Source organism: Lynx rufus, unplaced genomic scaffold (genome assembly GCF_022079265.1).
Source record: "Lynx rufus isolate CCGP_SWC_20201006 ecotype Redwood Valley unplaced genomic scaffold, mLynRuf1.p SCAF_10, whole genome shotgun sequence".
Taxonomy (NCBI): domain Eukaryota; kingdom Metazoa; phylum Chordata; class Mammalia; order Carnivora; family Felidae; genus Lynx; species Lynx rufus.
Genome location: NW_025814824.1, coordinates 66084687 through 66109502, shown reverse-complemented (window position 1 = coordinate 66109502; position 24816 = coordinate 66084687). Strand labels below are relative to the sequence as shown.

The 24816-nt window shown below is 36.8% G+C and overlaps 2 protein-coding genes across 2 annotated transcripts; one reads left to right on the top strand and one right to left on the bottom strand.

Moving 5' to 3' along the window:
- Positions 1–456: 456 nt before the first annotated feature.
- LOC124526328 (olfactory receptor 13C7-like) lies at positions 457–1395 on the bottom strand. Its single transcript, XM_047099265.1, has one exon. The coding sequence runs from the start codon at positions 1393–1395 to the stop codon at positions 457–459; it is 939 nt and encodes a 312-aa protein (XP_046955221.1).
- A 12686-nt stretch (positions 1396–14081) lies between these two features.
- Positions 14082–19194, top strand: LOC124526322 (olfactory receptor 13C9). The gene is made up of 2 exons (XM_047099251.1): positions 14082–14234; positions 18226–19194. Exon 2 carries the CDS (start codon positions 18241–18243, stop codon positions 19192–19194), a length of 954 nt encoding a protein of 317 aa, XP_046955207.1. The 5' UTR covers positions 14082–14234; positions 18226–18240.
- The last annotated feature ends 5622 nt before the right edge of the window (positions 19195–24816 follow it).

Genomic DNA, 24816 nt, shown 5'->3' with positions numbered 1-24816 from the left:
TTCAACACTTTATTGCAACATTCTTTGTATGAGATGGTTTTGACCAATTATAGGCTAATGTAAGTGTTCTGAGCATGTTCAGTGTAGGCTAGGCTAAACTCTGATGTTCAGTGAATTAGGTGTATTGAAGACATTTTTGACTTAATGATATTTTCAACTTTCAATGGGTTTATCAGGATATAACCCTATCAGTTGAAGAAGATCTGTACTGGATTTTCTTGGAAAAGCTTAATTTAATTTTTCTTATTTCTTAAGGTTTGCTCCCTTCTTATACCAGTAGTGTCTACATTTTTATAACAGTCATTTTCATAAAAGGTGAAGTTATTGTCTTCAAATTTCTTCCAAATCCTAAATTCTGTAATTTGACATACAATCTTTATTGTTCTCTTTATATGAAAAGCTTTTGTCTCAAATCTATGAGCTTATTTTGTGCATGAACTCAAAGGTATAAGTTTTTCATCCTTTTCTCCAGAACCAGTGTCTCCTCATCAATTTTCTCATAGCTCCAAGCACCTCTGTATTCCTCAGGCTATAGATGATAGGATTGAGCATGGGAGTGACTACTCCATAGAATAGAGTAATCAGTTTGTCAAAAGCAGAGTCTTTGGACTTTGGCTTCATATATGTGAAGAGGATTGTCCCATAAAACACAGTCACTACTGTTAAGTGGGCTGAACAGGTAGAAAAGGCCTTTTTTCTTCCTTCTGCTGAATTGATTCTTAGTACAGTAGAAAGGATGAAAATGTAGGAGATACAAATTAACAATAATGGAGAAAACAAAAATATTACATTGCCCAACATTATAGCAATCTCATTCAAGGAAATATCTGCGCAAGCCAGTTTGACAAAGGCCAATATTTCACAAACAAATTGGTTAATGACATTTTTTCCACAAAAGGGCAACCGTATTGCAAGTATAGTTTCTGTCAGTGAATTGAGAAAGCCCAGTCCCCAGGAGAGGGCTGCCATCTGAATGCAAAGTGCCTTGCTCATGATGATGGGGTATCTCAGAGGGTTACAGATGGCCACATAACGGTCATATGCCATTACTGCTAGAAGCACGCACTCTGTGGACCCCATAGTGTAGGAGACAGACATCTGAACAACACACCTAGTGAAGGAGATGGTTTTTTTCTTTGATAGGAAGTGAATCAACACTGAGGGGGTAAAGGAGGATGTGTAACAAATGTCTAGGAGGGAAAGATTACCAAGGAAGAAGTACATGGGCGTATGGAGGCGGGAATCCAGGAGAATTAGTATGATCAAGGTGCTGTTCCCCAGCAGGATCACCAGGTACATCATCAAGCACATGACGAAAAGGAGTTTTTCCACTTTGGGGTACTCAGAAAGTCCCTGCAGAATGAACTCAATCTCTGTCCAATTCGTCCTGTCCATTTTATTTTTCTATACCTGGAGTAATCCAGAAGAGAAAACTTCATGTGAGCATAACGCGTCAGTGCATATTACCATGTGCAGTGAGAGATCACTGGGGGAGGGGCGCCAAGTGTGTCCACACTAGCTGGAGTGGTGCGAAGAGCTCTGAGTTTAGCATTTTGAATTTCTCTTCTGGTACATATAGGAAGGGATTGAAGACGTGTAATAATTACATTGATAGCTTATTAAAAATATAGGCTCTTGTATTCCATTTCCTGAGATAGTGATACACAGTTCTGAGGCAGGGAAGAACTATTTGCATCTGAACAAACATCTATTATTTCCTGTTCTTTGGACCCACAGACTGCACTTTGAATATCATCATTTTGGAAAGCTTATGCTTAATCTGTTAAAAATAACTATGTATTTGATTTTATTTCATGGAAGTCATTAACAATATTAGTTCAGGGTTTTATAATTTACTAATATATTCACACATATTACTCATTTTATCATCACTATAATTCTTTGAGAGTGAAATTCACAGAGGTAAAATGTATATAAAAACACAGTGAGTGATCCACTATTCCAGTCTGCATTTTCTGACTTTATATCACCTGCCCTTTTATTTATTTTTAGTTTATTCAGTGTTTAGAGAGATTGCTAATGGGGGAATGGCAGAGAGAGAGGGAGTTGGAGGTTGCACAGCGGGCCCTATGCTGACAGCAGAGAACCAGATGCGGGGCTTGAACCCAGGAATGAGGAAATCATGACCTGAGCCAAAGTCGGATGCTTAAGAGCCTGAGCCACATAAGCACCTGCTCTTTTTGACCAACATGCTATTGCCCTGTCCCAATTATGTGAATTGTCTAAGGAGTGGGAATCAGACATCTTTTAAATAATGTTCTCCAGATGATCCTAAAGTTCAATGTGGAAAAAATCCACCTGTCTAGTGGAGTGCCTCCAAATTTTAGTATACAGACAAATCACATGGGGGAAATTTGTGAAGGGTTCTAAAATTTCTTTTAATGTTTATTTATTTTTGAGAGAGAGAGACAGAACACAAGCAGGGGAGGGGCATAGAGAGAGGGAGACACAGAATCTGAAGCAGGCTCCAGGCTGAGCTGTCAGCACAGAGCCGGACGCGGGGCTCAAACCCACAAGCCATGAGATCATGACTTGAGCTGAAGTTGGACACTTAACTGACTGAGCCACCCAGGCACCCCTCTAAAGGATTCTAAATTAGTAGGTCTGAATTGATTCTAATTGATTCTAACTGATTCAAATCTAATTGATTTGTTAACATGTTCTCAGATGCTGCTGCTGTTGCTGTCTGCAGAACTCACATGAATAGCAAGGCCTTTTAGACCATTTCTCCCCAATGCTATTGCAGAATGCCACTACTGCTTCCCTTGTATGTAGGACTGTAATCAAATAGTAGACAATGCAAAACTGAACATTCTGTGACACTTGGAGTTGAGACATCTGTGTGAGTGTTTTGCACTCAGTTTTGTATTCTTTAGATTTCAGATATACAAGCAGTCAAACTACATACTACTACATACAGAAGAGCCTGTTTTTTGTTTCTGTCCATATTAAAGTCCTTTCTCTTCCATTTGTTGAATTTGTGATTAGGGCCAATATTTTCCAAACAAGGAATTTGAGATCAGCTCAAGCATCTGAGTTGTGCACCATAGAGCATGGAGCAAATAACTTTAATTTGAAAAAATTTGAAGAGTAGATGTTAGTAGCTGACAGTAAATAAATCAAAGAACATAATTTTGAAAACACCTTTTCATTCTCAAGGTTTTCTACCTAACTAAAAAACACCCTGAGGGGGAAAAAAAAGACTGATCCTATAGACAAGTTTCTAGTTAGTGTTTTTTTTTTTAATGTTTATTTATTTCAAGTGAGAGAGAGGGAGAGACTGGGAATGAGAGAGGGAGATAGAGAATCCAAGGCACCATCTGTGCTGTTAGTGCAGAGCATGAGCTGGGGCTCCATCTCATGACCTGTGAGATGACCTGAGCCGAAATTAAGAGTCGGAGGCTCAACCAGCTGAGCCATCTAGATTCCCCCCCCCCCCGCCCCCACCAGTTAATGTTTTTAATCAAGGCTGTGTGAGGCACCTGAATGTCTCAGTTGGTTAAGCTTCCTACTCTTGGATTCCTCTCTGGTCATTATTTCACAGTTCATGGGATGGAGCCCTGTGTCAGGCTCTGTGCTGACAGCCAAGAGCCTGCTAGGGATTCTCTCTCTCCTTTCTCTCTCCCCTTCCCCACTCTCTCACTCTCTCAAAATAAATAAACATTAAAAAAAATTAAACAAGGCTGTGTTTATGGTTAAGGCTTTGGCATTTCTCTCTGTGATAGTCATTTGACGATAGGTTATGCTGCTTTCTATGATGACTGCAGTTTACAATGGTGAAACATATTCATCAGCATAATATGATGTTCATATGTCTTTTGGCTATGGAAAGGAGGGTTCTATTCCAATCCAAGCTGACTAGGCTTTGCAGGCATACATTACAAAGAGAGTAGGAAGGGTTGGGTAAGACAAGATATATTTCTATTTGGTATCAGGATAGGAATGTGATTGACTGTAAATGCATATATCACCCTACTCTGAATCTGAAAAGAAAATTTTGATAGAGACTTTGAAGGAGCATCAGTTGTCCGGGATCTGTTGTTTCAGGGGTGTTGTGAATTCTGTCAAAAATACCTTTTATTTTCTAGGAATATCTCCTAAAAGTTGGTTCCATTTGGAAATTACTTATAGCAAATAATGATGGTATACATCTGGTATGCTGACAGTTCAGAGATAATTGCTGTAAAAAAATTTTCCCTTACAACATAAGAGAAACCACCAATGTGCTTTAACGCTTTCAAATGGTTAGGGTGGGGGGAAGGATAATGGACAGTATAGAGGAAATTACTTTCATTACTCTTGTAATGCTAGTGTGACTTTTAGAAAGCAATCGACAAACACTCTTGTTTAATAGCAATGTGACAAATCTTTTCTTCATTTTAGCTTACTTCACTAAAATAGTTTCCTGGGAACAAGGGAAAGAAAACTTTTTAGACTCTTGATAGTTTCTAAAAAATCACTTCCCATGCAAAATGTATATTAGATTATTCCATTTTTATTAATCTTTGCCATTACTGGATATTATCTTTTGAAACAGTTTTTCATTCTTAGCTCATGGCAGGGGAATTATTAAAGAATCATGGCACACTAATTTGATGGGGCATTATGCACTTATTAATATGACATTTGTGACAACTTTGTATTAAAACAAAAATGATATTTAAATTATGTGAAAATGTTTAAGTTGGAAACAGAAACAAAACTACAGCATTTTTCTTCTTTTTTGCAAAACTAAAACTTAAACTAAGATAGCCTAGACAGAATAGAAAGACTGGAAAGGAAAACCCAAAACATTAATGGTTACCTTAGAGACCTTTCTCATATTCTTCTGAATTACCCCAGTTTTTAAAATAGATAAAGATTGGGGCGCCTGGGTGGCGCAGTCGGTTAAGTGTCCGACTTCAGCCAGGTCACGATCTCGCGGTCCGTGAGTTCGAGCCCCGCGTCGGGCTCTGGGCTGATGGCTCAGAGCCTGGAGCCTGTTTCCGATTCTGTGTCTCCCTCTCTCTCTGCCCCTCCCCTGTTCATGCTCTGTCTCTCTCTGTCCCAAAAATAAATTAATGTTGAAAAAAAAATTTTTTAAATAGATAAAGATAAAGAAGGCATATTATTAAAAAAGAGAAAAACACTAAAGCAAGTGTCCAGTTATTTTAGGAAGACTAACTCAGAATAAAGAATGTTAAAATAATTTAAGTAGTACAATTATTGCCTCAAGTGCCTAGAAACTACACATTGAGGCTGAGCTGTACTGGTGTGTCCTATCAGATTATTAGAAGGAACCCACTGTTACTGGTAGACAGAGAGCATTTATAATCCCTACTCTCAAAAGCTTCCAAAGAAGAGTGTTTTGTGTTTTTAGGAGCTACACCAAGATAGGGGACTTGAGTTCTTGACTTAATCATGTGTTATCAAAGGAGAATGCAGGCTGTTGATGCCTAGCACAGAATTATTGTTTAGAAGATAACATTCCTATTTGAAAAGGATCTGAACTGGCCTGGATCCTAGCCAACCTCTAATCATCTTCTCCCAACTCCTGGTGTTTTATAAGAATTAACCACTCTGTGGTTCAATGCCCTTGGACTTCATCTGGGCACTATTTTAGTGTTGTAAGAGACCTAAGGAAAGTCTGTGACTTTTTATCCAAGCCAGAAGTCAAGCCCTCTAACTTTCTAGAAGGAAACTTTTTAACTTTCTATATTTTTTTTTTGTTTTATTGACTTAGCTACTTGAAGACCTAATAGTTAAAGTACTAAGATTTTTCAATGTAAAACACATACTATCTGTACTCTAAATTCTCATTAGAGGAAACAGTCCTATCATCCTCTCTAGGTCTTCTAAAGATATCAATTAAGACAACTGATACTGTACAAAAATGAATGGACCTGCTAACTCTCAATTTATAGATTTAAAAAAATTTTTTTTTCAACGTTTATTTATTTTTGGGACAGAGAGAGACAGAGCATGAACGGGGGAGGGGCAGAGAGAGAGGGAGACACAGAATCGGAAACAGGCTCCAGGCTCTGAGCCATCAGCCCAGAGCCCGACGCGGGGCTCGAACTCACGGACCGCGAGATCGTGACCTGGCTGAAGTCGGACGCTTAACCGACTGTGCCACCCAGGCGCCCCTCAATTTATAGATTTTATAAACTCTAATATTCAACTAATATGCCACATGAAAGATATATTATTTTAGCTTACAAAGAGAAGAGAAAGTTGCCTGTGATGTCCTAGTATGAGGCCCTTCATATAATTTTTATCATTTAATCTTCAAAATAAGCCAAATGTTATTATGGATTTTACCAATGAGGAAATTAGTTTGAAATTTCAAAGGTTAAGTACCATGATCACTGTCTTCTTTTAAAGTTCTTATTTAAATTCTAGTGAGTTAACATATAGTGTAATACTAGTTTTGGCTGTGCAATTTAGGGATTCAATACTTCCATACAACACCCTGTTTTCAATATCTTATAGTTGTTAAATACCAGAAGTATGATTTAAATCCTTACCTTCATGATTCCCAAGCCCATTTTTAGCACTATAGTACATTTACTTATTGATAAAATTTCTTCTTATAAAACCACTGTTTAATATGACATACTTAACTTTCAAGCATCCAAATGATAAAAATACACATAAAATATATCAAAATCCTTGGAAAGTATTGAAGGCATTTATTGTCTTCCACTTATGAAGACACTATCCACAAAAATGAATTAAAATTTAAAAAAATAGCCAAAGATCCTTTCTAATGGTCTAGTGTGGACAGTTAAGATGTAGGGTGGTAGAATTGATTTGTTACATAAGTGGGAAGTAAAAGAATTAATATTTCTTCTTTTGCCTTGGACCCCTATAGCTAAATTAACACCTATAATTACTTTAGCCCCCTGTTACACATGTTTTGTTTGTAATCCTGTTTTTACCATAAACACTTTTAATTACAAGTTTCCTCAAACCCTTACTGAGCATATTTATGTGTGATTAATATATAAATTATTATGGGCTCTTTCTCGAGATAATTTTTATTTAAGATTTTAGTGAACTATATACTTGAATACAATAGCTTTTCACCTATTATTTATAAGGGTCTGTTGTATTACAGGCAACTTTCTCTTCCTCACTACCCTCTTTGTGCTATTTGGGGATTTTTAAAGAAATTTAAATAATATCCTGCTCTTTATGTTGTCCCACCAGCAATGATCACCTCAACAAAATAAACTCGTTATATTTATTGATAGGATGTTTTCCTTTGGAAATGATATTAGTAAAACTTTTCTCTTTATCTTACCTCCTGACTATGTTTTAAAGTCATTCTCACCATTCCATTCTATTAAGTAATAGAAAACATTTCCAGGCATTTGAATTCCTTCTGCATTTTTCAGATGAAACCAGAAGATTCTCACTTTGAAAGATGTTTGTTCTCCTTCCTAAAAAGAAATGTGAGAAAGAATTGCTACAACCAGGCAATTGGTCTTCACATGGATTTTCCCAAGAACGTGTCAAGGAAAGAAAACATTAAAAATAAGGACCCATGATGCAACTCTGGTTTCCCAGTATTTGTGCTAAAGTTGATGCTTACTCGAGAGATTCAGTTTCACTTGGAAGTTAATTTAGCACTTATTTTTACAAACTTCTTCAATCCCTAAGGTTGTGAATCAGAAACAGGATTCTCTAGAGATCAAAATCCCTGACTCCCGCACATTCTAAAGACCCAATTATCTTCACTTAAAGAGAATCTTCCCCAGCCATACATTTCTTGGAGTATTCATTGAATATGACTGTATTTGATGGCTTCTACAGAAGCTGGGGTTGGAATCAGAATATGTCCAAAAGGTCTCAGAAGAGTTAACCTTTTACCAAAAAATTTTTTTTTATTCCACAGATAATACCAGGTCAATCCTAAAATACTCCTAAATAGTCCTTCCACCTCTTTAAAGTCTTTTTATCTTTCATATTTTTGTTAGTTCTAGACCATGCACTACACATTTTTTTCTTTATACCAGTATAATCATAGTATATAATTAGTATTTGCCACTTTATAGCAATGTTTTTGTGATTTTTCATAGTCTTTGTAATATTCCTTTTTAACATGTGAGGAATATTAAGTGGAATTAGTATAATCTAGCCTACAATTTTAATATAATTGGATCTTTTAATTTGTCTCAGTATGAGATTTTGATATAATGACCATTGGTATCTATGTATTAGGCTAACTAATCTGCTTTTCCTTCTTCTGAAGAGCAGGTATCATCATGAACACAGCCACTCAGGGACACACTCCTAGAAGAGTGAATAATCTCCTCACTGTGTGCGCCAGACTTTGTTCAGATTGCTGTTTCCATGCCATCTGTTCCTGGATTGTTTTCCTGCTTTCTCTCCTGGAGCAGTGCAGTACCCTCTGGGCTCTATCCTAGCCAAGCCTGCTGACCTTCAAAACTCTAGGCTTTAAGGCCCATTGGATGTAAGAACTCATGAAATTCGGCCCTTCTGGTTTTCCCAGCCAATGTCTTTGGGGAAACTTTCTCCTTATGTGTTTCCCTGTGTGCCCCTATGAATTAGCACTTCTGTATCCTTTGCATAAATTCCTAGTAGGGCTATTGCCGGGTCATGGGGTAGTTCTATTTTTAATTTTTTGAGGAAACTCCACACTTTTCCAGAGCGGCTGCACCATTTTGCATTCCCACCAACAGTGCAAGAGGGTTCCTCTTTCTCCACATCCTCGCCAGCATCTATTGTTTCCTGAGTTGTTATTTTTAGCCACTCTGACCGGTGTGAGGTGGTATCTCAGTGTGGTTTTGATTTGTATTTCCCTGATGATGAGTGATGTCGATCATCTTTTCATTAGTCTGTTGGCCATATGGATGTCTTCTTTGGAAAACTGTGTCTATTCACATCTTCTGCCCATTTATTTTCTGGAGTATTTGTTTTACGGGTGTTGAGTTTGGTAAGTTCTTTATAGATTTTGGATACTAACCATTTATCCAATATGTCATCTTTTCCCATTCTGTAGGTTTGCCTTTTAGTTTTGTTGATTATTTCCTTTGCAGTGCAGAAGCTTTTTATCTTGATGAGGTCCCAATAATTCATCTTTGCTTTTAGTTCCCTTGCCTTTGGAGATGTGTTGAGCAAGAAGTTGCTGCAGCTGAGGTCACAGAGGTTGTTGCCTGTTTTCTCCTCTAGGGTTTTGATGGTTTCCTGCTCACTTTTAGGTCTTTCATCCATCTTGTGTTTATTTTTGTGTATGGTGTAAGAAAGTGGTCTGGTTTCATTCTTCTGCATGTTCCTGTCCAGTTCTCCTAGCACCATTTACTAAAGAGACTGTCTTTTTTCCATTGGATACTCTTTCCTGCTTTGTCAAAGATTAGTTGGCCATACATTTGTGGGTCCAATTCTGGGTTCTCTATTTTAGTCCACTGGTCTATGTGTCTGTTTTTGTGCCAATACCATACTGTCTTGATGATTTTACAGCCTTGTAGTAGAGGCCAAAGTCTGGGATTTGTGATGCCTCCTGCTTTGGTTTTATTTTTCAATAATACTTTAGCTCTTTGGGGTCTTGTGATTCCTTACAATTTTTAGGATTGATTGTTCTAGCTTTGAGAAGAATGCCAGTGCAATTTTCATTGGGATAGCATTGAATGTGTAGATAGCTTTGGGTAGTATTGACATTGTAACAATATTTATTCTTCCAATCCATGAGCATGGAATGTTTTTCATTTTTTTGTGTCTTCTTCAATTTCTTTCATAAGCTTTCTATAGTTTTCAGTGTATAGATTTTTCACCTCCTTGGTTAGATTTATTCCTAGGTATTTTATGGTTCTTTGTGCAGTTGTAAATGGGATCAGTTTCTTGATTTCTCTTTCTGTTGATTCATTATCGGTGTATAGAAATGCAACTGATTTCTGTACATTGATTTTGTACCCTGTGACTTTGCTGAATTCATGTATTGGTTCTAGCAGCTTTTTGGTGGAGTCTTTCAGGTTTTCCATGTAGAGTATCATCTTATCTGTGAAAAGTTAAAGTTTAAATTCTTCTTTGCCAATTTTGATGCCTCTTATTTCATTTTGTTGTCTGATTGCTGATGCTAGGACTTCCAGCACTATGTTAAACAACAGTGGTGAGAGTGGACATCCCTGCCGTGTTCCTGATCTCAGAGGGAAAGCTCTCAGTTTTTCCCCATTGAGGATTATATTAGCTGTGGGCTTTTCATATATGGCTTTTATGATGTTTAGTTATGTTCCTTCTATCCCAAATTTTGAGGGTTTTTGTTAAGAAAGGGTACTGTATTTGTCAAATGCTTTTTCTGCATCTATTGACAGGATCATATGGTTCTTATTCTTTCTTTGTTTATGTTATGTATAACATTGATTGATTTGGGAATATTAAACCAGCCCCACAGGCCAGGATGAATCCCACTTGATCATGGTGAATAATTCTTTTTATATGCTGTTTTGTTCGATTTGCTAGTATCTTATTGAGAATTTTTGCATCTATGTTCATTAGGGATATTGGCCTGTAATTCTCTTCTTTTGTGGGGGTCTCTGCCTGGTTTGGGAATCAAGGTAATGCTGGCTTCATAGAATGAGTCTGGAAGTTTTCCTTCCGTTTATATTTTTTGGGACAGCTTGAGAAGGATAGGTATTAACTCTGCTTTAAAAGTCTGGTAGAATTCCTCCAGGAAGCCATCTGTTCCAGGACTCTTATTTGTTGGGAGATTTTTGATAACTGATTCAATTTCTTCACTAGTTATGGGTCTGTTCAAATTTTCTGTTTCTTCCCATTTGAGTTTTGGTAGTGTGTGTGTGCCTAGGAATTTGTCCATTTCTTCCAGGTTGTCCCATTTGTTGGCAAATAATTTTTCATAGTATTCTCTGATAATTGCTTGTATTTCTGAGTGATTGGTTATGATAAATCCATTTTCATTTGTGATTTTATCTATTTGGGTCCTCTCTCTTTTTCTTTTTCTTTTTTTTTTTGAGAAGTCCAGCTAGGCGTTTACCAATTTTGTTTATTTTTTCAAAAAATAAGCTCTTAGTTTCGTTGATCTGTTTTAGTGTTTTGTTTTTGGTGTTTTTTTGGGGGGGATTCTGTATTGTTTATTTCTGCTCTGATCTTTATTATTTCTCTTCTTCTGCTGGCCTTGGGGTTTCTTTGTTGTTCTGATTCTAGTTCCTTTAGGTATGCTCTTAGATTTTGTATTTGGGATTTTTCTTGTTTCTTGAGGTAGGCCTGGATTTCAATGTATTTCCTCTTAGGACTGCCTTTGCTGCATCCCAAAGGGTTTAGACTCTTGTGTTTTCCTTTTCATTTGTTTCCATATATTTTTAAATTCCTTCTTTAATTGCCTGGTTGACCCATTCCTTGGTTAGTAGGATGTTCTTTAACTTCCATGCATTTGGAGGTTTTCCAAACTTTTTCCTGTGGTTGATTTCAAGTTTCATAGCATCGTGGTCTGAAAATGTGCATGGTATGATCTCAATTCTTTTGTATTTATTGAGGGCTGTTTTGTGACCCAATATGTGGTCTATCTTGGGGTATGTTTCATGTGTACTCGAGAAGAATGTGTATTCTGTTGCTTGAGGATAAAAAATTCCGAATATATCTGTCAGGTCTATCTGGTCCAGTGTATCATTCAGGGCCATTGTTTCTTTATTGGTTTTCTGTCTACATGATCTGTCTATTGTTGTAAGTGGAGTATTAAAGTCCCCTGCAATTATCACATTCTTACCAATAAAATTGCTTATGTTTGCAATTGTCTTATATATTTGAGTGCCCTCAAATCGGTGCATAGACATTTATTTATTTATTTATTTATTTATTTATTCATTCATTTATTATTTATTTGTTTTTTAATTTACATCCAAGTTAGTTAGCATATAGTTCAACAATGATTTACCCATTTAGCCCATGCCCCTCCCACAACCCCCCAGTAACCCTCTATTCTATAAGAGTGTCTTATTTTTTGTCCCCCTCCTGATTTTATATTATTTTTGCTTCCTTTTCCTTGTGTTCATCTGTTCTGTGTCTTAAAGTCGTCATATGAGTGAAGTCATATGATATTTGCCTTTCTGTGACTAACACTGCTTAGCATAATACCCTCTAGTTCCATCCATGTAGTTGCAAATGGCAAGGTTTCATTCTTTTTGATTGCCAAGTAATAAGAAACCACATCTTCTTTTAACATTCATCCAACGATGGACACTTGGGCTCTTTCCATTCTTTGGCTTTGTTGATAGTGCTGCTATAAACATTGGGGCACATGTGCCCCTTTGAAACAGCGTACCTGTATCCTTTGGATAAATACCTAGTAGTGCAATTTCTGGGTCATAGGGTAGGTCTATTTTTAATTTTCTGAGGAACCTCCACACTGTTTTCCAGAGTGGCTGCACCAGTTTGCATTCCCACCAATAGTGCAAGAGGGTTCCCGTTTCTCCACATCCTCTCCAGCATTTGATCAATTCTTTAGCTTTCATTTCTTCCTGGAATTTCTTTTGAGGAGAATTCTTCCATTTCATCATTTTGGCCAGTTCCCATGTCCTAGCTTTAATGAGATATGTTAAAAAAATAGTAACTAACCCTTTTCTGTTACAAAATGTAAAAGAACAATTCTCTTTGCTTGAAACATTGTTCTGAGATGACTTACTTGGATACTTCAATTAAGTAATGTTGGATATGGGATTTTGAGGATCCATTATGATTTGAGGAGAAGAAAGGAAAAATAATGGGTCAAGAGCTCTGCTCTTAGGAAAGAAGCTTACTCACATGGTGGTAGACCAGGACCTAAGAAGATAAGTCCAGGAAGAAATTTTGTGTAGTCAGCTCAGTGAACTTTGGAAGCAATGATGTTGGGTACTGTATTAATTCATTTAATGTTCAGTTCTGTGATCCCCCCCCCCCCCCGTCATTACACCTGTAGTCAAAGTCTGTTTTACCTGGGCTAGTGGTTTTGTGGTGAACAAATTGTATTCATTTTTTGGTGAAGCCGTTCAAGGAAAGGAGAGCACTGTCCTCAAAAGTAGAAGATGGCTGAGAGTACCTGGGATTCTATACATATTTTCACCATTACCTCCTAATTGTTTAATTTAGATAGGTGGCGATTTTATGCCGATTAGCATGGGGGATAGGTATATATATATTTAGGCGAATTCTTTGGAGTTGCTTACAGTACAGAGTGGGATTGAGTTACAAATTAGTTGGTAGACTTACAATAAGAAACCTGAATAGCTTGATGGCTTCCAGGTTTCATTGTATGCTTGCAGAATTTCTGAATTTCTTGTGAATTTCAAAATGCCATTCATATTCACATAAGTACCAGTAAATTCTGATTTTCAACTTCAATAAGTTTTAGATTATTTTGTACAATAAACACTTTTTCTCTTCTCTCCCTGATTTAATAAATGTGAATTAACTAAATATATATAAAATTCTTTTAACAGTGCCTAGAAATTTATAAGTTTTTACTCTTACTATTGATAACCAAGAGGTAATGTAGCTATACATTACCTAGTATAGCTATGTAACAGGTCTTTCTACTATATTATCAATAAGACATGGTAGGTTGAACAGCGGTATGGACAAGAACCCTGGGGTATATTTGGATTAAGCATTTCAGCAGTATATGATAAAAAGAATGGGATAAGACACATCCTCAAGACACTGGATTGGCTATTTGTAATACAGTATAAATGTAATATAATTAAGCCTTTAGGGAATTATTCTTGAAGTTTTCAAAAGTTTTGAATGTCTTTCCCCTGAAGCAATTTAAAGCTATGGCTTAGAAAAGTGTATAAGTCCCTTAGAGCAAGAAATATTTAAATTGCCTTCCTGAGCCTGGAGAAAATTCTTTAGATAATTTCCTGAGTCTTCATCTTAGGGCAGTGTTTTCACCTTGGCTTGAAGGGCAAATGAAATCTTCCATGGTCTCAAATATTTATTTTTATCTTACTTTTGAACTAGCACATCCAAAATACATTCCCTTTGTAATCAATCATATTTGGCTGTAATGTATAGAAGTTTTTAAAACCATTTTAAATAGTACCTTTGCCATCAATGTTTTCCAGACCACAAGGCCTGTGACATTATGGTTCCTCAGTGGTGATACCTTCAGATATTCATCAACCTCATGGAAAATTTTGTACAATTGGCTGCAAATAGAAGATCAAGCAAAACAATCTGCTGTGCATTGCAACCTAGGAGGTGAATCAATCTTCCATTTAGAGGTAATTGCTGAAAACATACTAATAACACAAATCTAAGGGGATGTCTGTCCAATGAACTGAGTTGAAATAAGCCATGTGTTTGGGGGACAGAATATTTCTTACTATAAAGAGTCTTTACAGAATAGGAATGAAAAAGTTCCAAGAGGATTTTCTTTGATATAATGAAAAAATGGAGACAAAATTAAAACACATGTTCAAATAACAATTTGAATATCCAAAAAAAAGATGGATATTTAGATGTAGAATTTATCTTACTGGGAATAAAAATTCATTTAGTCAGAATATAGTTTCTGGGTTCATGGTTTTAGTAGTGCTTACCTGTCTAATGGTATCATTTCCCACTGGTCCAATGTGGTACTATACAATAGGAAGCAGATTTGCATTCTTGATATAGAATGTAGACTAAGCTTGTGTCACTGAAGTTCTGATTATGTAACAGTTTTCCATTTTTTCTCATAGCACCAATTTGGTTCTGTTTAGCAAATGTTTATCCGGTGCTAATCATGAAAAGACTGACAGTTCCTTTCCTGAAGTCTCTCACTGGAGGTGCTATTTGGAAAATCTTATTATTCATTCTAAATACATATTAAATTTGTGTAAAAAGTAAATGAAGAGGAGCAATGAGTCCTTAGCTAAGGGAAAAGCATTTTGAATTTCATTGTTATGTTTATATGAATATCTTGGGAATCGTTTTAAATAGTTGTAAGTTTTTGTTATTGTTGGTGGTATATTCCTATGGTAACTTTATACATGATACTTGTCACACACACACACACACACACACACACACAACTTTCATATGAATGAACTAAAATAGGCTTTCTTTAAAAATGTCAACCTGAGTGTCTGGTTCTAAATGGTGCTGGCCTTTGCTATAGTGGCATAACACTCTATTACAAAGTGACTAGAGATTGGTATAACATGCATCCATGTCATGAAAATTTTCATGTATGTGATGAAAATTAGTATGTTGTTAGGTTGAGAGACCAGATACCTGAATAGGTCTCATTGATAAAAATTTGAAGTGACTCTTGTAGGAGCATGAAACTTGGGATTGGCATGTAAAAGAATTAGAAAAAAGAGTAAGTCAAGAAATATGAAGGAAACCAAAATAGTGTTTACTATATGCGAGGTACCTTATATGCGCTATTTTATTTATTCTCCCAAGAACACCACAATGAGACTATTAATTAAAGGTGAGGATATCGAGACACAGAAGTTAATTGCCCAAGGTCAGATAGCTAGTAACTGGCCTTGTAAGCAGAAGGGACATAGATGTGGGATGCTAGCCCTGAGGTCATTGCTGGCCATAGACAGGCTTAATCCATACAGAAAACATATAAAATCTCTATGTGTTCTGCACAAAGACTCAGGCCTCTTACTGATCCAGGGCACTGACAAGAACTTTTCAGTGAGGACTGAGTGGAGTAATGTGGACTGAATCTACAGCTTTTACCAAAGTAGGGTAGGGTTGGGAAGAGGCAAATCTGGGGAAGCTGTAGACGGATTCCCTGTAGGTATTTCTGCAGCACAGCCTTGTCCCTCACCCTCTTCTTAGGTGGTGTTTTGAGCCCCTTCCTGTCTATGGTGAATGCCATCTCAGAGCATGTTTCCCTTCAAACTTGGTAGCTGCTTACTCTGTTCTGTGGTTGGGGCTTTGAGGGTGTAGTTGTTTTTCTTGCATTGTAATATGTTTAACATCCTGTGACTTCATATTGGAAGTTTTCTATTGTTCATGGAACTTTTTTGTAGAAACACTAACTCTAATGCACATCTGCATGTCAGTAAAAATCTCAGTTTCCTTAAAAAAAGACATGTTTATTTCAATAGACAAAGTGACCTTTCAGAGTGAAATTGCTTCTTAGTAATCATTTACCAAGGAATTGGGATTTTGCTGGCTAGCAATAAAAAGGTGAATCTGGGACTCAATAAAAGACGCATGCATCTTTCAGGTATAAAAGAATCCATAAAAGATGAAGTTGATTGAGGACAGGGCAAAAATAGGAAGAAAGTCGTACCCCAATGATGACCAAAAGCAAATATATGTAATTAGATGCCAGTTGAAATAGATTCAGAGGATTCAGACCCAAAACTCATGCCAAGATTCCTGAATAAGGAGCAATGTTCTACATGTTAGGTACTTTTTGTTTGAGTGAATTAGAGCCTTTTCAATGGATTCTGTGTCCATGAAAAAGAAAATTTGTGTGTGTGTATGTGTGGGGGGTGCTATTTTTGAAGAAAAATGAAAGGAAATAGCCTGAGACTTTATGACACCAGCTCTTTGGATACAAAGACTGTGTCTGATCCCTGGCTGAATGGCAGGGAATATTTCCCTGAGAAATCACCTGGTTAAGGTGGCAATGAAGAGTTTTTTGCATTAATAAAATGAGAAGACAAGTCACAGACTTGTTGACAATATATGCAAGTCATCTATCCAATAAATTATTTGTAGCCAAAGTATACAAAGAACTCTCAAAACTCAATAATGTGAAAATGAACAATCCAATTAAAAATGGGTAAAAGATGTGAATGACACTTTACTAAAGAGAATGTAAGGATGGCCAAAAAAAACCCCAAATATTAGTCATTAGGGAATGCAAATTAAAAGCATGATGAAATATCACTACATACCTATTAGAATGTGTAAAACAACACACAGACACACACACTACTAAGTGTTGATGAGGATGAGAAGCAACTATAACTCTCATACATTTCTGGTGGGAATGCAAAAATGATACAGCTACTCTGGAAAGCTGGCAGTTTCTTATAAACTTAAAAATGCATGATTCATTATCCACTATGCCAATCTGATATTTACCCTAGGAAAATGAAAACTTATGTTCACACAAAAATCTGGGTATAAATTTTTTAACAGCTCTATTCATAATTGTCAAGAACTGGAAACAACTCAAATGTCTTTCAGCATATAATTAAACAAACTCTAGTGTATCCATACCATGGAATACTCAGAAATAACAAGTTGGATGAAGCTTGAAGCTCAGAGGCTTTATGCTAAGAGAAAGAAGCCAGAGACCAATGGCTCTTATGATTCCTTTTTTGTATGACTTTCTGGAAGAGATAAAACTATAGGATGAAAAGCATATTAATCTTTGTAGGATATGAGTGGTAAAAGGGGTGACTAAAAAGGGACACAAGGGAATTTTTAGGGTGAAAGACAAGTTCTGTGTTCTTATTATAGGGATAGTTACATGAATCCGTACATATTTTAAAATTCATAGAACTATACACTAAAAGAGAGAAAATCACTTTTACTATATATTTTACTATTGATAATTACTAAAATTTTGTTCTATCTCCCATAAAAAAAGATATTTGCATTGGAACAAGAAGACTTCAGATAATTGGGTTTTGCATGAGTTGTACTTGTTTTTTGGGCAATCAGGCAGTCAAGAAACACTGATTGGGTTTATTGTTGACTTTTGTCCCATCACATTAGCACACTTCATTCAATGTTTTGGTATGAAGTGGGTTATTATTAAATATTCCCGACAAGGAGCTAGACTGCCTTTGCAAGTTAACCAATCAAATCTCTGATATAATGCATTCCATACTGCTTTTAGAGTTCATAAAATATTTCAGATAATTAGGGACCACAAGCAGAGTTGAATTTGGGCCTAGGATTTGCTACATATTAATTATATGACTTTAGGCTTAAACTCTGTTTGGTTAACTTAAATTTCTTATTTCTGAAATGGTCATATTGTGGAGTTTCAGTGAGGTAATGTGTGAATGAACCTCACAAATTCCTGGCCCAGAGTGGTCGATACAACAGATTCTCCTTCATACTTCTCTTCTGGTGTTGTTTATTTCACTTCTTTACCTTTTCTCCCTTCTTCCCCTTCTCTGTTTTCTTTCTTCCTTCTTCTCATTGGGTTCATGGCAAATTTTTATATATGTGCATTGGTGAACTTGGACTTACCATAATAAATAAATCATTATGTTAAAAAAATTCTTTGAATTCTTACAGGTAAGAAAAAGTACAATGGAATGGGAAAATCAAACCATTCTGGTGGAATTCTTTTTAAAGGGGCTTTCTGATTACCCAAGGCTTGAGCCACTCTTTTTTGCCCTAATCTTAATAATGTATGTTGTCATCCTTCTGGGCAATGGCACCCTTATTTTAATCAGTATCTGGGACTCCCACCTTCACACCCCTATGTACTTCTTCCTGGGGAACCTCTCCTTCTTGGACATCTGCTACACCACCACCTCCATTCCCTCCACTCTGGTAAACTTCCTCTCAGAAAGAAAGACCATATCCTTCTCTGGCTGTGCAATACAGATGTTCCTTGGCATGGCCATGGGGACAACAGAGTGTGTGCTCCTGGGCATGATGGCCTTTGACCGGTATGTGGCTATCTGCAACCCTCTAAGATATCCTGTCATCATGAGCAAGGATTCCTATGTGCCCATGGCAGCTGGGTCCTGGTTTTCTGGGGTTATCAACTCTGCAGTGCAAACTGCATTTGTGATACAATTGAACTTCTGTAGGAATAACATCAATCATTTCTCTTGTGAAATTCTGGCTGTCATGAAACTGGCCTGTGCTGACATCTCAGGCAATGAATTCATCATGGTTGTGGCCACGACATTGTTCACACTGATGCCCCTGCTTTTGATTGTCATATCTTACTCATTAATCATCTCTAGCATCCTGAAGATCCGTACTTCTGAGGGGAGAAGCAAAGCTTTCTCCACCTGCTCAGCCCACCTGATTGTGGTGATAATATTCTATGGAACCATTCTCTTCATGTACATGAAGCCCAAGTCTAAAGAGACACTTAATTCAGAGGACTTGGATGCCACTGACAAATTGATATCCATGTTCTATGGAGTGATGACTCCCATGATGAATCCTTTAATCTACAGTCTCAGAAACAAGGATGTAAAGGAGACAGTGAAACATCTATTTAACAGAAGTTTCTTTAGCAAGTGAATGGAAAAGATGATTGAATTGTGAATACATTGGGCATTGTTAAAGCTTTAGAATTATGTTGGAATTTTGGTTACTTTTTCTTGTTTTGAACTTTCACATATTACTCAACAATTTTTATGATGACATACAGCATTTCAATATTATGTCATGCTCACTATAGAGAATTTGCAAGATTCAGGACATAGGATGAAGAAAATAAAGAGATCACTTATTACTCTAACTCTAGGAGATGGCTTTCAAGTATTTAACAATATATTTTGTGTTCTGTATATACCTCAATGTTGGAATTGGGTATTATATGTCTTTTTATGTTCACCTTTATACATAGTCCTATTTCATACACATCATTTCATCAAATCTTTCAAAATAAGTAAGTTCTCTGTTGTGAGAAAAACAAAACAGAAAATCCCCCAAACTGCACCCACATTCTCCAGTGGAGAGCCTTGTGACAGAGTTTCACATTAATTTCAAAATCCTCTGAAGACTTTTGGATACTATTTTCTTGTTCAGTATTTAGAATGTTTCCTGTGGAACTAAGCATGTGAGCATTTGGGACTATTGAGGGAAACGGGTAAATGCCTTAAGGATGGAGCCTATGCAATCAATCAGAAAGTCCTTATTTTATCTCCTTTTTCTGTTTCAGCTTACATGTTAGCTCTAGCATAATGAAAATTTTGCAAAATTAAAACTGGGTTGGAAAATCAGTCCACTGGTCTAGAAAGTAATGTGGACAAGTGTTGGGTTAGATGGCATCATATCCATGCCCATTTAGAAGAAAGCAGATTTCTTTGATATCCTGAGATCATTCCAATGCTTTTCCAAAACTTAGAAGAATATCTAAGTTCTTGATTTTTAGTGTGGACCTGCATTGATGTCTTGTCTCTGTTACTAATAGCTTTGTCACCTTAGTGATCTAAGTAGATTTGGGGGGATGTCACACAGGATGTGATATTATCTTGATTTTGCTTGGCTTCCTCCTCAAATTTTTACTCTATCTGAAGAACATTTCTAATTTACAAGCCAACAGGAATGAGAAAGTATGTTCACGAGTAAGCCACATTCTAGGAAATCCATTAGGCTGGATAAATTTTATATTGATGGAACAGTAAAGTTAGAGGGTGTTGGGGATTAACATATTTTACATAGGCAAATAAGAGTTAAATGCTTGTGGTATTTTGGGGTGTATTAATGTCACTTTTCCAAGTTCAGTTTTTAATTTTAGTGGCAGGAATATCAAACAGTCATGAACTCTATTTAAGTCCCTTTAGCTTCCATCATAGATATTCACAGATTAAATCTGATGGCAAAGGTTGAGACTATTGATGTATTAGAAGCACACCCTAGTGAAATAGGCTGTAAAAACCTATTAGTGGGGTGTTTGGGTGGCTCACTTGGTTAAGCATCAGACTCTTGATTTCAGCTCAGGTCTCCTCTCCCACTTCCTGAGCTGGAGCCCTGCAATGGGCTGTGTGCTGACAGCACAGAGTGTGCTTGCAATTCTCTCTCTCCCTCTCTCTCTGCCCCTCCCCAGCTTGGGTACTCTCTCTCTCTCTCTCAAAATAAATAAACAAAGAAACTTAAAAACTTATTAGTTTCCATACACAGACTCAAAGGACTTTTATTTCCTGAAGAATTCCAGGTAGGTGGAAAACCTTTAGAGTTAAATATTTTGTGTTTGACTCACAGGCCGTGTTCGATATCCAACTCTACTTTCATTTTTTTCTCAAAGCTTAAATCCAACTGTTTCCACAAGCTCTGAAGGATGACTAACCTAGGGCCTAGTCTTATATTAGACTTACAAATGTTTGATAGAAACTTAATTAAAGAAGCATTTTATTTTATTTTTTTCAAATATTTTATTAAATTTTGAGAGAGAGAAAGAATGAGCACAAGTGGGGGAGGAGCAGAGAGAGAGAAGGGGACAGAGGAATTGAAGTGGGCTCTGTGCTGAAAGCAGTGTGCCCGGTGTAAGGCTCGAGTTCATTAACTGTGGGATCATGACGTGAGTTGAATTGGATGCTCAACCAACTGAGCCACCCAGGTGCCCCGAAAGTAGAAACTTTTTTTAATTAAAAAAAATTGTTTTATGTTTTTATTTTATTTTTGAGAGAGAGAGAGAGAGAGAGAGAGAGAGAGAGAGAGAGAGAGGGAGGGAGAGAGAGAGAGTGCAAGCAGGGGAGGGGCAGAGAGAGGGAGACACAGAATCTGAAGCAGGCTCCAGGCTCTGAGCTGTCAGCACAGAACCCGATGTGGGACTCGAACTCACGGACCGTGAGATCATGACCTGAGCCGAAGTCAGAGGCTTAACTGACTGAGCCACCCAGGTGCCTGAAAGTAGAAATTTTTTTTAAAATTTTTTTTCCACGTTATTTATTTTTGGGACAGAGAGAGACAGAGCATGAACGGGGGAGGGGCAGAGAGAGAGGGAGACACAGAATCGGAAACAGGCTCCAGGCTCTGAGCCATCAGCCCAGAGCCTGACGCGGGGCTCGAACTCCCGGACCGCGAGATCGTGACCTGGCTGAAGTCGGACGCTTAACCGACTGCGCCACCCAGGCGCCCCAAAAGTAGAAATTTTAATACGCATTTTGTCCTCATACGAGAAGAGGAAGATGGTTTTTCCCTTCTTAGGGTTGTAGAATAAATTTCTGAAGAAAAGAAAGGTCAGTCACCTTTCTTGATGTACCCATATGCTCACATTTGCTGGTTACATACCTTATCACTATAATACTGGTAATTCTTTCCTTAATACTTGAGCTTCTGCAGGGTTTTCCATTTAGGAAATTTATTTTGAAAGATATTCCCATTTTTCCAATTCTCAGTTAATCAGAATTTTGTGACTTGGAAAACATAAATTTCCTAACAATTCTGTGAAGAAATTACTGTATGGAAACACTTCCATACTATTATTTAATAATAGTAAATGAAATAATTTCTTTGCATCCAGTGTGTATTCTACCATTTGTAACTAAATCCCTGATTGCTACATATGGTATATGAGGTTCTCTTTGCTTTGGTCTGTTTGGTTTCATCTTCCACCAGCCCCCTTATGCCTCTCTATTTATATTCTTATGATGCTGTGTTATTTTTATTTTCCTGCCTTCATCATGCATTTCTTGTCTTATACCATGGTGTTATTGTTTCTTCTTCCTGGATGTCCTTCCTCGTATTTTTTACCTCTCAAAATCTCACTCACAAATTAAGAATCAGTTCATGTATCACCTCTCCTGGCAAGTATGACTTGATCCTGAGTTACTTGTCACTTACACCTCCATAGCACACTAAACAATCATTTTAATTAATTAATTAATTAATTAATTAATTAATATTTATTTTGAGGGAAAGAGTAGGGAAGGAGTGAAGGGAGAGGGAGATAGAGAATCTCAAGCAGGCCCCGCTCCCAGTGCAAAGCCCTACCTGGGGCTCAACCTCATGACTGTGAGATCATGCATGACCTGAGTACAAATCAAGAGTTGGACACTTAACTGACTGAGCCACTGAGGCACCCCTAACTATCATTTTAATTGCAGCATTACCCCCTCTTATTGAAATCATCTGATTACATGGATATTTTCTCATTACCTGTAGGACAAGTAGAGACTGCACCTTGAACATTTTTATATTCACAGAGATTCTTACAGCCAACTTCATTGAGTAGGTATGCAACAAATGCCATGTAAACAGAGGTTATTAGAAAATATAAAACACCAATAGAAATAAGGGTAGAAGATATGAGTACTTAACACATATAAAAGAAAATGCACCTATTTAAGACACACACACAAAAGTTAAATATTTCTAGTAGTTAAAAATTCCATTTAAAGCCATGATGAGATACTATTTTAAGCCATTTAGATGATGAAAAAAACCTCTAAACTATTGACAACATCCAGTGATGATAAGAATAAGAGAAAATCGCTGTATTAATAGTGGGAGCATAAATTAATATTATCTTTTAGCTTCATAAAAATACTCATTGATTTTGACCCATCAGTTCACTTCTAGAATTCTACCTTAACATAGGAATTTGAACTTATTTTGTTAAAAATAAATTAAAAAATAAAAAGGAAAAAGATCATTCGAAAGTATCCAGCCTTAAGGTGCCTCATTGGCTCCTCACAGGAGGAAATGATTTTGTCTTGAGTTATTTTATTGTTTTATAATGAAGATCAGACTCCTTTCTGAACTATGGTTATCACTAGGTTGTTTAATTATAATTTATTTTCAGCTTTGTTTTTTAAGCCTTTATATATATATATATATATATATATATATATATTTAATATATATGAAATTTATTGACAAATTGGTTTCCATACAACACCCAGTGCTCATCCCAAAAGGTGCCCTCCTCAATACCCATCACCCACCCTCCCCTCCCTCCCACCCCCCATCAACCCTCAGTTTGTTCTCAGTTTTTAACAGTCTCTTATGCTTTGGCTCTCTCCCACTCTAACCTCTTTTTTTTTGTTGTTCCTTCCCCTCCCCCATGGGTTTCTGTTAAGTTTCTCAGGATCCACACAAGAGTGAAACCATATGGTATCTGTCTTTCTCTGTATGGCTTATTTCACTTAGCATCACACTCTCCAGTTCCATCCACGTTGCTACAAAAGGCCATATTTCATTTTTTCTCATTGCCACGTAGTATTCCATTGTGTATATAAACCACAATTTCTTTATCCATTTATCAGTTGATGGACATTTAGGCTCTTTCCATAATTTGGCTATTGTTGAGAGTGCTGCTATGAACATTGGGGTACAAGTGCCCCTATGCATCAGTACTCCTGTATCCCTTGGATAAATTCCCAGCAGTGCTATTGCTGGGTCATAGGGTAGGTCTATTTTTAATTTTCTGAGGAACCTCCACACTGCTTTCCAGAGCGGCTGCACCAATTTGCATTCCCACCAACAGTGCAAGAGGGTTCCCGTTTCTCCACATCCTCTCCAGCATCTATAGTCTCCTGATTTGTTCATTTTTAAGCCTTTATTTATTACCTGAATATATCTTTTCTTTCCTTGTCTAACCTTCTTTTACCTTCTTCCTACTTCCAAAAAAAATTTCCTGTATACAAAACCTGTGTATTACTTTTTGAATATTTACAATGTAATATGTTCATTCAGAAAGTCAACTTTTATTATAAACTAAATCATAAAGTAAACATAAAATTGTATGGTTAATAATCTATACTTCCCAAATGGTTTCATATGTGTATGTTTGTGTGTGTGTGAGAGAGAAAAAGAGATTGAAAGATTGAGAGAGAATTCAGTTGGGGAAATTTTGATGACTATACATGAGCCTCTTTATGATTTTTGTGTGAAACAGTGTAATGGGCCTCTTGTAATTAGGTCTTTAGGGCTTTATTTCTGAAGTCTCATGTTTTATACATATTTCATTTATGAAGCAATTTAAAGTTGCCCATAGAGGTTTAGAGAGGTCTTTAAGAACACTTAAATTGTGTCCTAAAGCATGGAGCAGATTCTTTAGATATTTGTGGGTCCACAATGGGGCAGTGTTTTAGCCTGGGCTTTATGGGGAAATTGCCCCATTCCTAAAATGTATGGTTAAGTATCAATTTCCTTCCTATTTCGAACTAGAGGAATCTAATGGTGCTTTGTCTGAAC

Excerpts from the sequence above, each read along its gene's own strand:
- LOC124526322 (XM_047099251.1), top strand. The coding sequence starts at position 18,241 with ATGGAATGGGAAAATCAAACCATTCTGGTGGAATTCTTTTTAAAGGGG.
- LOC124526328 (XM_047099265.1), bottom strand. The coding sequence starts at position 1,395 with ATGGACAGGACGAATTGGACAGAGATTGAGTTCATTCTGCAGGGACTT.